Here is a 14617-nt window from a genome sequence, read left to right on the forward strand (position 1 = left end):
TATGTAGTATTAGTATTATATACACACATAACTTGTTTCTTTATACATCTTATCATAACTGGATCCGTGCTTGGAAAATGTTTTTCGCTAGGTGGCATATCGCAAAAGACCTAATGTGTATATATATATATATATATATATATATATATATATATATATATATATATATATATATATATATATAAGACATAAAACTCTCGATAAATACATAGATGCAATGTAGTTTGACAATTCTTAACAAATACACAAACGCACATAAACACATACTCATTTTGCAACAAGATGTATTCAAACATAATGTCGCCAACCTCACCATATACACTACATGTGTATGGCAAAACATCCTTTAGTATTGTTTTTCGTCTCTTCACCTTAGGTCGCTCTCGTGGACACATCACCGTTGGTGGATAGACTTGAATAAGAGTCAATGGAGTGGGACATTATCCTTCATTGGAAGAAATAAAAATGTATGATATGCATATAGATATAATTCAACTTTGAAGCACTTGTCACAGTAATCCTTTGGTAAATTTCCCTCATACAAAATGCATGCAATTGCATGTTCGTATGGAATCTCACTCGCCTGCCACTATTCACAAGAGCATCTCATCTTTTCAAGATCAACATTGTAATTGTGAGAACGATCGCAGGCCTCGTACAAATGTTAGTGACAATGTACGATAATCATACGTAGTTGTGATTTTCTATTCAATGTCTTTACCTTTTCTTTTACCTCAGGTATAATAATGCCTGGCATTTTTTATTCGATATTCTTTTTTTCTCAAACAATATCATCAATCTGAGATGAAGCCTCTTTAGAAGAAGCACTAAGGGCATGTCACATATGGAGAGAAACTAGGAATTGAAGTACACTACTATATTAGATATCAAACACCTATACCTTTTTTCTAAAAAGTTAGATGTAGCCTAAAACTGCAGTTTCACATTGGTGGCAATATAATTATATACGGTTGTATCTTGCTTCTGAATTTTTTTAAGAAAATAGTTGCATTGTAGTTTTGTGGTTGCATTCCACTAAAGTGCACTGAGTGGTGAACCAAATTTCTTAGAAAAGTTCTTTGTCAAGTGCTTCATGCAATATCCAACATGCCATCTAGAAAAGGTATAGGAGACGATATACAATAGCCCTTGGTACCTATCTGAGATAATAATCGAATTTGTTCTCTCTCTAAACTCATTGAAGTGTATAAATTCATGTTTTAGACATTCCAAAAACTATGTCATGACTTCTTGGACTTCTTATCTATAATTACAAACGCTACTGAAAACATCTCACCACAAGGATCAATACGATGAACCAATAATAATATACTCATGTATTTTTATTTTAAGAATGTGTCATCTACCATAAGAACTAGAGAGCATTATTTTAAAAAGCCATTGATATATGAACAAAAGGATCAGAACAGGTACTTAAATCGATCTCACTTATAAGTATCAATGATCCCTATAATTCTTGGGTTTCTTGTTATATCCAAATAAGCAGGATGCATCTTGAAGGGCTCTTTATATAAACCATATAGCTCTTTCTTTGTGTATTCTCATTTACGCCATGCTTGTTTTTAACTAATCTCCACAACTTTCTCATGACTGATGTCATTGATGATTTCTCTTTGAGTCATCATACAGGTGTTTGCAAATAATACCTGCATTCTACACAACATATATTTTTTTACTAGAAGGTTGCCCAATGATCTACCATATGTATGCTCTCTTTCATAGTTCTTTACTTGAAAGAATGTTGCTTCTTGCATTTTTATACTATAAGTCTTCAAAAGGCATTCACTCATAGTTTGCGGGTTCCTTCTCATGTATACGATTGTCACTCTATTATTGTAACTCCTCAAAAATTTTGTTTTATAGTTATTTATGATCACATGATCATCCAAAAAATCATGACAGTGATTTAGATAATTAAACAATGCCTTCATCATTTGAGCTTGTTGTTAGCCACTGAAAAGATTATCGATCATTAAGTTTTTCGTTATACAACTCGTTAATCAATTCAAATGTCTCTGCTTTAATGATTTTTAATTTTTTTTATTGTATGAGAATCCATTAAACACGAACCTACTCAACCACGTCTCATTAGTATAAAACAAAAAATAATGCTACTGCCCAATAAATGCTCATATAGTTTATATAACATACCAAGGGTTTGACTTTTCAATTGTCATTTTTGCATCATTTGCATCCACCATTAATTCTTTCCTGTCATCAGTGTCTTGGTCCCCTCCTATAATTTATGAGCCATCCTCATTCAGCATGGTATAGTTATCATCATCATCTAATTCTCTACTATCAACGTGAAAATTTGGTGGTAAATATTAAATAAAATACAAAAAAATATACATAAATCATTCATGGCAATAACCAAATACAAATACTACAAGACTGTATTATATATATAAATATATATATAACTTATGGATGCAAGAAAACTATATAAATAGAGAGAGAGATAACTGGGAACCTACTTGATCACTTGTGTACCAGATAAACCTGATGAGACTGGACCGCTCGATCTTAATCCGATTGGATAGTCCATATTTACCATATAAAGGAACCCTAACCCTGTTGAGAATGGGTGGTCTCTCTGCCGATCTCCCTAAAACCACCCTCTCCCACCCTGCCTTCCTCTCTCACTTTGCCTCCCTCTCTACCCGATTACTGCTACCACCATCCCCGCCTCTGATAGTCATCTACCAACTGCGCCGTCAACGATGAGCATCTACCAAGTATACCAGATTATGTCTCTCTCAACCGCGCTATGATGGTATTCTTCTCTCTCTATGTTCTCTCCGTCAAGACATCTCTCCCCCAATCTGCGATACTCAGATGGGGCTTTTTTTTCTTTTTTGATAACCCATTTCCCCCTTTTTCTTGTATGTTCAGTTTTGTTTTTGTTTTTTCTTGTCCTGATTAGATCCGATGCATATCAACGTAGTGACTGCATATTGTTCTTCTTCTTCTTCTTTCCATTTTCCCTTCTTTTTTTTCCCCTTTTTTGATAACTCATTTTCCTTTTTTTCTTGTATGTTTAGTTTTATTTTTTTATGTTGTTTTGATATGATGCATATCAGCGTAATGCTCGTATATTCTTCTTCTTCTTCTTCTTCTTCTTCTTCTTCTTCTTCTTCTTCTTCTTCTTCTTCTTCTTCTTCTTCTTTCCATTATGGAGTGTACTTTTTCTTGTCCCTTTGTTCCTAGAATATTGCATTAGATAAATGTTTTGTTGAATGTTGTATGTTCAGTTTTATTTTTGGCAAAATATGTGCACTGTGTAGTTCTTGTATGTCCAGTTCCGCTCTTGGCAAAATATGTGCACTATGCATGCATTTTGGAACTTAGGTTTTAGTTTTGTTTGAGATGTCAAAATGTGCGAACTCCTTTTACTAAAATCTCAAAAGGGGCACATGCAGGAGAACATTCTCAAATGTACGAGGACATTTGCAAATGTGAGAGTATTTAGTTAAAAAAAAAGTGCATATTTTGAAGACCTTTACAACCCATGGTTGCGAATGTCTCCCAAAATGTGCTATCCTCCTTTTAATAAAATCGCATAAGAGGCACAGGCAGGAGGACATTCGCAAATGTGTGATAGGAAATTCACATAGTTAGATGTTTGGGTGGAAGTTCGCATATTTGTAGAAAATTTGCTTGTATGAAGGATAAAAATGTTTTTAATAATTACAAATTTGGATATCGGGCATATTTCAAAAATTATAAAGCATTTTGAAAAATACATCATTTTTGACATAAGTACCATCATTTTCTAATCTACTTAAGAGAGGTTCATAGGGTCTTCGCAAAGGTCATACTATATTTGTGAAGGTAGTACTATATTTGCGAAGCTTCGCAGACGATCTTTTTATTGAAGGTTGGAAACTTCAATACTTATATACATCAGTAGGTGTGCATGTGCAAAGGAAAAAAAATGTCTTATAAAAGTTGAGAATAAGAGATTTTGGAAAAGCCAAATTGTTGAACATTTCAGGAAGCATGCTATCTTGCAAGGATAGTACAATCATTTTTCAAAAAAAATAAAGAAATTCTTTGACTGCACTAGGCATCCACCCCTACTTTTATATAATTTAAGATGGCCCAAAATGAAAAAAAATAGACAGATGTGAGGCTACCTCCAACTTAAAGAAAAAGAGAAATTGGTCAGAGCCATTGCGTGTTGATGGCATTCCAAGGTGAGTCATCTTCAAGGGTGGAGACGGGCTGGCACAGTCCGACCCAAGGCTCATTAGAGCTCGACAAGCCAGACCCCAAACGTGACCTGCCTCCTGACTTGATCCTAGTCAGGTTTGGGCTGATCACAGGTCTAAACAGGTTGAGATCAGATGGAAGGCCCATATACATGAACCTGACCAAGTTCGAGTTGGGTGGCCTCACTGAAAATTTTCTCAACCAGTCCTGAGCCCAGCCTGGTTTACGAGCTGGCCCAGGCCCATGTCTGATCAGATTTCAGGCTGTAGGCAACCAAATCCCGGCCTCAGGTACCTGACGGTCCTAACCTGCAGGCCACCCCTACCCATACTGGACAGCAAGTAGCTGTGGAAGGTGTGTTGAATTCTCTCAGCTTTACTTCAAATTAAATGGTTTTAGGACGGAAAGAGAATTGCTGTAGTGTCAAGAAAAGAGTATCAGGTCAGAGCCAGCACCACGGTAAACAATCAGAGATCTCTCTGATGCCATTCATCCATGTGATGAACGGCATCCCAAATACCAAGGGTGGAATTGTTTTTTCAGCCATTGCAAACCTTAGATGCTGTTCATCTAGGGCAACAGCTCTGAAAAAAACGTGGGACCAATCTAAAAGACAGAGTCCAACCATGGTATTTGGATGCCCTTCATCGCATGGATGAGCGGCATCAAAGTGAGCTCTGACAGATTACCGCCAGAGCTCGCCCTGACCTGACAGGCAGGCACCCTCAAGAAAATAAACACCATGTCTGACAGATTGATGTTTTCAAGAGCTTGAGAAGCTGCCTTCCAAGCAAAGGGCACAGCAAGGTAGCCCGGTCAAGCACATTCAAGGGCCACCTGCTTTTACACCAAACGTGATATATGAGCCTGCAGGAATGTACAAAAATGAGAATGTGGTTGCCGGAGGCTTTAGCTGGAACAGAGAATAGAGCACATAAGACGTGAAACATTGGTGTCAGCCTCTTTTTTATGTTTCTGCTGTTTAAAAAAAAACACGGAGACTGCAATTAGCCATAAATGCCACGATAGAAGATCAACAATCTCAGGTGGTTAACAGCTCCACTAGTAGGGATACGAGTACCTGCAACAGGCATGGTGCAACCAAGCAAATGCAAAGATCAAAGAAGCCTCAGGAGTCCAAGGTAGCTATCTGTCATTTACAAATTCCCACATAAGGTACACAACTAATACACAAAGAAACATGATATTATTCATATTCCTGGGAAGGTCGAGGATTTTCTTTTCTTTTCCTTTCCAATCTCTGCATTAGGGATTATTGTTCGAGGAGAAAAAGAAGGCAAGGTGGTTTGTTCTCGCAACAGGAAGTAGATATACAACCAGATCCTGATTCCACATTACCAACAGCAATCGCAGAGCTGGACATCATGCATAGGAACTCATCCGGATTCGCTTGGGGGCTTCTCTTTTGGATGCTTTGAGGCATAGTGATCTGCAAGCTGGTTTGAATTTGCTAGCTGCACCTGAAGATCACAAGACAAAGTATCACTGCTCATGTGCATCAACATAGATACACCATTATGCAATTCATCAAGCGTATAGAACATTTTGCCTAAGCAATGACTGATGTCATCAGCAATATGCTTTCATCAAATGCATATATAATGTCAACATGGCTAGTGGAGGTCATCATTGGAGTCATATCATATAAACTTGCATAACAAGAGGCACTGAAGCAAAGGGCACAGCAAGCTCCTTAGGAGATGCATCAGAAGAGCATAAAAGACCAGATCAAACCACTCAGGCCCATGAGTTTGATAGAAAATAGTCCAGAGAACAGAAACGCAGTCATGTGACTTAGTAGAACTGATTTACTGAGTTGCCCAGTGTCTAGTCAAATGCTAAATAGACGTCACCTATTCAGCAATTTGGGCGTGTTGTCCACAAAAAACATACAGAATGATTGCTTCCAAGGGAATGTATATCACCAGATTCTTTCTCAGACAGGAAAAAAAATGAAAAGTTACATGACCAAGCAAAGATTTTGTAGGATTATTAGAGTTCGAAACAAGCACGGATGTCCCTTTGTAACCACAGAGACCTGTAATATTCTGAAAGAGCATTGGAAAAAGTAAAGTCGACATAAAAAGAGGAGAACCTAGAAACAGCAAAAGGGTCACATAAACGGGAACATGTTACCAAGATCTTATCTTATTAAGAGTCCTAGATGCAATGGAGTCAAAAGGCTGAAGATTTAAGGAGGTGCATATTTGACAAGATAGCAGAAGAAAGACAAGAATGATTCTGTCCGAAGGCATCATCCCTCTTCCGCGGGCCCAAAAAGATCTCTTTAGAGCTTCGTAGAGTCAATGTTCCGAAGATCTAGCTTTTGAGAGTGTCATCCTTGGGTGTGGAGAAGCATTGCGATCCGCTGGAGTTGGACATCTCTCTCTCTCTCTCTCTCTCTCTCTCTCTCTCTCTCTCTCTCTCTCTCTCTCTCTCTCTCTCTCTCTCTGCTAGACGGCCGACCAGTGGTTGCCCACAAACGGCAGGTTGCAGTTGGGTGGCCATCGGTGGGCTAACACCCTCAAAACAAAAAAGAAAAAAAGACCACTGGCATGAACTTTTTGTGACGTCCTAGGCGGTGAACCGCCTCCGTCGCCACAATCCAAACACTTCACCGGACTATTCAATCGGTACGAGCGACGGGCGGTGTGTACAAAGGGCAGGGACATAGTCAATGTGAGCTGATGACTCATGCTTACTAGGAATTCCAATTGTTAGGCCGCTAACCATGGGTGACTGCTCTCCGAGGTGATGGTTGCTGGGAAGAAGCGGTGGAGGGAGGGGACAAGCATCGAAGCAATTGGGCGAAGGAGAGAGAGAGAGAGGGTCTAAACAACCCAAGATCGTCAGATTCTGGTAATCCAATGATCATGGGTTTGGAGATTTTGGACCATCCAGGTGCTAGACGATCCCCTTTCCCTATATATATAGGTAGATAGATAGTGGTTATGCAATGTAATGCAATGGGGACTATCAATACATATATATCTATGCATACATTCACATTTTTTCGTGTACTATGTTCTGCTCATAACTTATTTGCTAAGTTTATCTGTTTGTTTTTCCCTTTGGTTTTATAATTGATTGGCTTTTCGGTCAACCAAAAGAAACACAGCATTGGCCAGCAGCTGATTCTCTCTAGTTGGCAGCTTTGGTAACTTGAGTTGGTTTCAATAATGACTAATAGAACTTAGTTGAGGCAGTTTACAATTCTAATGTGAACATGGTCTATTAACAAGAGACACTGAGAGAGGAGAGAGATACTGCAAAAGAGCAAGAGATAAGAAGAAGAAGAAATCAATTTGTTAATGATTGCTCTAGCTAGTGGCAAAGATTTTCCAGCAAATGGATTGGTCACTGCTTTTCTAAAATCAATTTGAGGTGGAAACAGAACCTGAACTCGGAGTGGATCTTCCATCTACCTAGTAGACCACCAAAGAGATTGAATGCCTACCTCAAGAGGAGGATACAAGAAAATGCATTAAATCTAGTCCTTAAAAGGCTCAGGTTCATATGGATTTTCCATCCTCTTCAATGACTAGGCTTTGGAATTCTAACAGAATTGGTATGAACATCCTAAAGTTTCATAAAAAAGAACCCATGAGGAACATATGTTGGTTTTGATTCCCAAAGAAAAAATGCAACCAATAGGACAGATATCCAACCTTCACATCAATTAGGTAAGACACGAGAATCATATACAAAGCTCTAATGGAACATATTGAAATCCTCACCCCTAAATTGTCTTTCTCCTATCAAAATGCTTGTGCCCATTGACACCAAAGACTTCAAAATAGGAGTTGCATATAAGGCTGACCAGAGCATCCAATATTTGGTCATTCAAAATAGGAGTTGCATAGAAGCTAAGAAGGGATCCCTGAGTGAGGAGAAATAATTCTTGTTCTCAGAAAACCGAATTAGTTTTGGTGTCGGTAATGAATTAAGGTCTGGATATGTTAGTACCCATAATCTAATATTCCTTCATTCTCAATAGCCAATTTAGTCCTCTGGAATGACACATAAAACCCTACTGCAGAAAGCTTTTGAAGCAGCACTTTTGTAGTTTGCACCACCACTTGCAACTCCTCACTGCTTGATGATGTGTTTGGAAGGAGAGAAATGCTGGGAAATTTGCACCATTACTTATTACTACAAGAATACAGTCAATAAGAATTCAAATCTCGGGCCAAGAAAAGATGGGATGTGAGGGAGATCACAAGATTGGTCCTTGATGTTTGGAACTAGCATCACACCATACTGCCCTTCAGTTACTGTGTTCACCTGCAATACTCTCTAAACTGCAAGCATATCGCCGTATCCTGTACTGGTCCACTACTCAAACAAAATTCTTTTTGACAATTTGAAAAAAAAAAAAGATAAAGATTCTGGACTTGAAAAAGTTTCATATCCTTCTTCAGCAAGGCAAAGACTACTAGGCTATTTTTAAGTGATCATCTTGGTCAGTATTCTTCACCAACCCAGAAATTTCATGAAGAAATTAAAAGATATCATGACATAATGAAGATGCTGCAGAAGAGCACATTGAATAGATGTAATCATCACAAAGGTAAGGTTAAAGGGAACAAGGAAGACCCCCCCACCCCCAGCAGGATCTTTGCATTTCCTGGCTCATGGAGTTCTCAATAAATCAGAATCTTGGAATAGTATGCACAATTACATGTGGCATAAGAAATACTGGAAGGGAAAGACTACGGGATTGTGCATTTCAAGAACACAGGTTTCATGTTTGGACTATGCAATGCTTCCATCAACTAAATAACCACCAATGTGAATAGGCATGATTGGATGGACTACATGGATAATATAGATATAGAAATCGAAAATTGGGAATTCCACTTTATACACAAGATCAAGACAGTATTAATTTACGGTCTGCACGGACAGTCCCCTATTTTATCATGTGAGTGCAACAAGTGAGAGCTGAATATGAATAGCATGGGACAAATAAGGCCCTTCATTCAAATCCACTCGTGTTATTGTAAATGACCAACATCTTCTAACACATCTGCCAAGGATCCAAGCTGATCATATATATGTTCACTCTGAGGATGAGACCTATCATCGTAAAAAAATACATTAATTTTTCCATTTATCTCAATCCAACTACAGCCTGGCTGCTTCCTTGATCCCTGTTTCTTCATTAGAGTTCTAATATTTGCTGCATCACTCCACATTCCACTTGCTGCATACATATTTGAAACCAGTACATGGACTCCTCCATCCAATGGTTGCAAACTCATGACCTTTTTGGAAGCAATTTCCCCAAGATCCAGATTCCCATGAATTCTACATGCACTTAGCAGGGTTTCCCATTCAGTAGTTGAAAGACCTAGTGGTATTTCTCTTATAAATTCAATGGCTTCATTAAAGCGACCAGATCGACCAAGAAGATCAACCATACAGGCATAATGTTCTGGTTTAGGCATCAATTTCCAATCCTCATGCATTGAATTGAAATATTTCCATCCTTCATCTACCAAACCACCATGAACACATGCAGATAAAAGACCAAGAAAGGTCACATGGTCCGGACTGATTTCATCTGTCCTCATATCAAGGAAGATCTTAAATGCTTCTGATGTGAACCCATGATAAGCATGTGCTGCAATCATAGAATTCCATGCAACTATATCCCTCCTCGACATCCGCTCAAAAATCAATACAGCATCACTCAGAATACCACATCTGGAATACATGGTAATTAGTGAACTTAGCACCAGAATATCATGCTCATAACAAAATCTGATCGTGTGAAGGTGGATCTTTCTCCCCCACCCTAATGCAGCAAGACCAGAACAAATTGAGATCACAACTGTAAAAGTGCCTTGATCAGGCTTATATCCCTCGCTAATCATCCTGGAGAATAGAGAAAGTGCTTCCCAACATTGATAACCAGAAATCAGAGTATTCCATGAAACTGCATCTCTTTGAGGCATCAATTCAAACCAATTACGTGCATTGTCCATGTCATCTTTCTGCACATAACCTTGTAGAATGGAGTTCCATGACACAATATCTTTTCTATGCATCTGCCAGAACAATTTTAAAGCATCTTCAAGCATACCATTCTGGATGTAGCCACTAATCATCGAATTGCAGGCCATAATATCTCTTTGTGGCATCTGGCCAAACAATTCCCGTGCAATTTCAATATTCCCATTTCGTAGATAGCCTCGAATAATAGCAGTCCAAGCTGCTACATCTCTATTAGGCATCTGTTCAAATATGCATCTTGCCTTCTCCATCTTCGCACAACGTGAAAAAAAAGTTATCATAATAGTCCATGAAGCTACATCCTTCTGAGGCATCCTATCAAATAGTTCACATGCAGCCTCAAAATAACCTAATTCAACATACCCAGACAGCATTGCATTGGCAAGAGAAATGGTCTGCTCAGGTGCCAGAAGAAACAAGTTTCTTGCTTCAACAACATTCTCATGCCTGAGATAAGCCCCAATTATGATTGCCCATGATACAAAGTTTCTCATGGGCATCTCGTCAAAAAGCTTCCGTGCTTCTTTGAGACTCCCATTGTTTATATACCCGGATATCATAGTGTTCCAACAAATGACATTCTTTTCAGGCATTTGATCAAACAATTCACGAGCTTCCAACAACTTCCCAAACCTTGCATATCCATTCATCAGTGCTGTCCAAGATACAACATTCTTCCGAGGCATAGAGTCGAATATTTTATGTGCTTTGACAAGTCTATGATTTGATACATAGCCTGATATCATGCAGTTCCACGTTACCAAATTCCTTTCAGGCATTCCATCAAATATTCGTTCTGCAGATTCCAGATCCCAACGCTTAAAGCAACTTGTAATGGTTGAGTTCCACCAATATATGTTACCATGTTGATTGGACAAACCCTTAACGGTAGCATCTGACTGCAATGATGAGCAAGCCTTTGTGGAAAGCAAGTTCCAAAAAGGAACAAGTCTCACTTTTAGAGCTCTAACATGAACATAAAAACTATTCATGATTACCTCATCCCTCCAATCTGTAGATGCCAATAAGCTAAAAATCACCTTCAATGGTACCACCATGAGCAATTAATGAACAAGAAATGAAAATCTTTTTAAGACTTTATGCAGAAGCTAGTTAGCAAGTGGACAGTTTTATTAGATATCTTCATAGAACGTATGTATAAAAAATCGTAAATGGAAGAAAGGCGAAAAACATCAAGTGCAGTAAAATAAATAGATGATCAATAAAGTCCACAAATGAAAGCTCTATATGATTTTAATGCAATGGTGACTGCTAGAACATCATCACTTTGAAGAAATAAATTATGTTAAAATAGTAAAACATGCAATAAAGCACCTTACTAGTTCTTCTTGAAACAATACACTAATAATAATCCACATCACTATAAAACTGTTGTTCTTATCATCATTTGTTTACTTGTCATAATCTTCGCGGATGAGAAGAACCCATATGTAGCTGCATCAAATCATGACGGTCCATCCCAACCAAACCAACATTGGCTTAATCTTACTAGGTAATGGATTGTCTACTTTTGTAACTTTCCATGCAGTTCCAATATAGACCCATCCTGTTGTCTCCTTTAATGGTGTGGTGACCTATAACTTACATACACGGGTCTAACCAAGATATATCGCATGAGAGAAACCAAACAAACCCAGGTATGGTAGACCATACCAAATGAGTCCAACCAATATTGAATCATGTTGAGCTTAGAATACGTGATCTTACCCAGTTTTTCCTATTTTATTATTCAACGAATTAATTATTCAAATAATCACCAATGGCAAGCGTTATTTAATATTTATGATTTTTTGTATGGAGAATTGATGTTAAGATTTCTCAAATACAGGGGATGCTTCGTGTGGTATGGAGATGTGAAGTTGTGATTTCTCATATTCATACCATATTGTACTATTTTACAACATCATTGAACACGATAGGAGGCTCTGAAAGGCAGATAGAACCCAAATGGAGTGAGTGGATGATCAACCGTTAAGGAAATGAAATAGGTGATCATTTTGGTTCACATGTGATGAGTAGGGGTGGCAAAATCTGACACGACCTGCCAACCCGCTTCTTAGACGGGTTTGTGTCGTAAATGGGTCGACCCGCCTAACCCGTTTATTAAACGGGTCAGTTCGTGTTAGGGGTATGCCAACCCGCCAACCCGGCTGACCCGTTTAATAAACGGGTTAGGCAGGTGGGTCAACCCATTTACTCGAACCCGTCCGCCAACCCGTTTACCCGACCCCGACCCGCCCGCTAACCCACCAACCTGTTTACCCGACCTGACCCGTTTATTAAATGGGTTAACCGTGTCGTGTCGGGTTACCCGTTTAATAAATGGGCCGGGTTCGTGTTTGCCACAGCCGACCTGTTTAATAAACGGGTCGGGTTCGTGTTGAGGTATGCTGACCCGCCAACCCGACCCGATTGCCACCCCTAGTGATGAGTGCGAGAGGATATGAAGTAGATAAAGAAATAAAGGTTCCCTTAAAAGCCAAGACTGGAGATAGATAGAAAGCCCAAGAGAACAATAAAAAGAACAAAGAGGGATTTCAGTCAGTTGCAAAATATATACAACAAAAGTGGTAAGAGATGAAAAAGAACAAAAAGTTACATTGAGCAATCCCATAAAGAGACAAGGGTGAGAAATCCAATGGTCCGAGAATTGTGATTGAGGATGAGAAGAGACTGATATATGACCAACTAAGGCTAGGATAGACACCAGTCTATATACCAAAAGCTAACTAATTTTATGTCAAGCTTATGTCCGCCATTTCTACCATCATTTCCACTGCTTCACCTAAGGCTGCAAGGAGCCACCTATATTCAAGCATGAAATGAACCTAGCGATTATCATCAGACGAGAAAATAATTGAAACTATTGGGCCATAGATGAGAAATCATCCACTTTTTACTACTTGCTACATCATATTACCATAATTTGAAGGGCTTCCTTGACTTACCAACAACCCAAAACCTCCCATGAAAGCGTATTGGTAGAAGATACTGTTGCTATGAATTGTGATAAGATATATGGATTTCCAAACAGGGTTACCAAAGACGCTATAGAAGGATGGGAACAGTGTTTCCCGGGAAACAGCTTCCGAAACAGGAAACACCCCATTTCCAAAACGTGTGGGAAACACCAAAAATTTTATGGGAAACGCATTTCCCACCCTAAGGGAAACACATACAAGTCTCGGACTTAGTTCACTATTCATTCCCACTTCCTTATCAGGCTATTCAACGACTCCATTATGAGGACCGTTCCAATGAAACAAATTCCATAATGGATGAAAAATCTGTCGGATCCAGCGTTCTTACAGTGGAATGAAAAGAAAAGAAAACCCGACAGGTGAAGTCAACCCAAATTTGAGACTCCTTCCAAATTTTTCTATTTTCCAGTCGTTCCCGGTTGATCCTACTTCTCCCAATTCCTTCCATTCCATGAACAAGCGATCTATAATAATTTGCAATTTCAGGTCAGCTAATTGTTCTCTAACAGCAGTAGAGTGCCTTACCAAATCCAAAGGGTAACCACTCAATTCCAACACGCCCTAACCCTAATAGAAAAATGATGCAATTATCAAGAAAGGAGCTTAAAGGGAAGAGAGGAAAAGGATTTTCATCAAATCAATACAATGACCTAGTGTATAAGAAAAAACGAAAACGATTGCCATCGACGATGATAGAGAAAATGGGCAAATCAGAACGAAATCGGAAGAAGAGAAGGGATCTGACAGAGAGAGGGGGGAGATGAGAACCTTGCAGATGGGGCAGCTACATTTGAGGGCGATGGCTCTGGCCTCGAACTGGGAACCCTTCTGCTTCTGGTTCCTTTCGGCGTTCCGCTTCTGCGCTTCGATCTTCTGCTTCCCCCTCGTCATCTCTCTCTCTCTCTCTCTCTAGGGTGGGGGTCTGCGGCACGCCTTCCCTTTTAAAGGGCGACAAATATTTATTATGTCCCTAATTTTTAAGAGAATAACGGAAATGCCCTACCTGATCTGACGGCGGGTCCGGGATGGAACTGTTTCACAAGGATGCGCCATTTTGGGTATATGTCCTAAAAGATGCGAGTGGGACACGCTCAGGTCAATCGGCATGGAGACTGACACGTATGGCTATTATTTTAATATTTTTAATAATACTTTTATATTTTCGATAAAATGCATTTTTATTATTAAATATCAAAAATTTAGATTTTTACTTCTTAAATATTGATCAATTATGTGTCCCCGTGTCATATTTTTCGAGAAAATTTCAAGCTCGTGTCCACAAATCTTTTTGACATACGTATGGAGGGAGTTTAAAGCGTAATTTATCGGGGGTTTTTTGG

At 38.9% G+C, this 14617-nt stretch overlaps 1 protein-coding gene across 1 annotated transcript; it reads right to left on the reverse strand.

Annotated features, from left to right (window-relative positions):
- Nucleotides 1–5369: 5369 nt before the first annotated feature.
- LOC149845190 (uncharacterized) lies at nucleotides 5370–14196 on the reverse strand. The gene is made up of 2 exons (XM_089995591.1): nucleotides 14046–14196; nucleotides 5370–5717 (listed from the first exon to the last, which is right to left on the reverse strand). Exons 1-2 carry the CDS (start codon nucleotides 14166–14168, stop codon nucleotides 5634–5636), a joined length of 207 nt encoding a protein of 68 aa, XP_089851717.1. The 5' UTR covers nucleotides 14169–14196; the 3' UTR covers nucleotides 5370–5633.
- Nucleotides 14197–14617: the final 421 nt, after the last annotated feature.

The sequence above is a fragment of the Nuphar pumila genome, chromosome 2, assembly GCF_984573655.1.
Source record: "Nuphar pumila chromosome 2, dmNupPumi1.hap1.1, whole genome shotgun sequence".
In the NCBI taxonomy this organism is placed as follows: domain Eukaryota; kingdom Viridiplantae; phylum Streptophyta; class Magnoliopsida; order Nymphaeales; family Nymphaeaceae; genus Nuphar; species Nuphar pumila.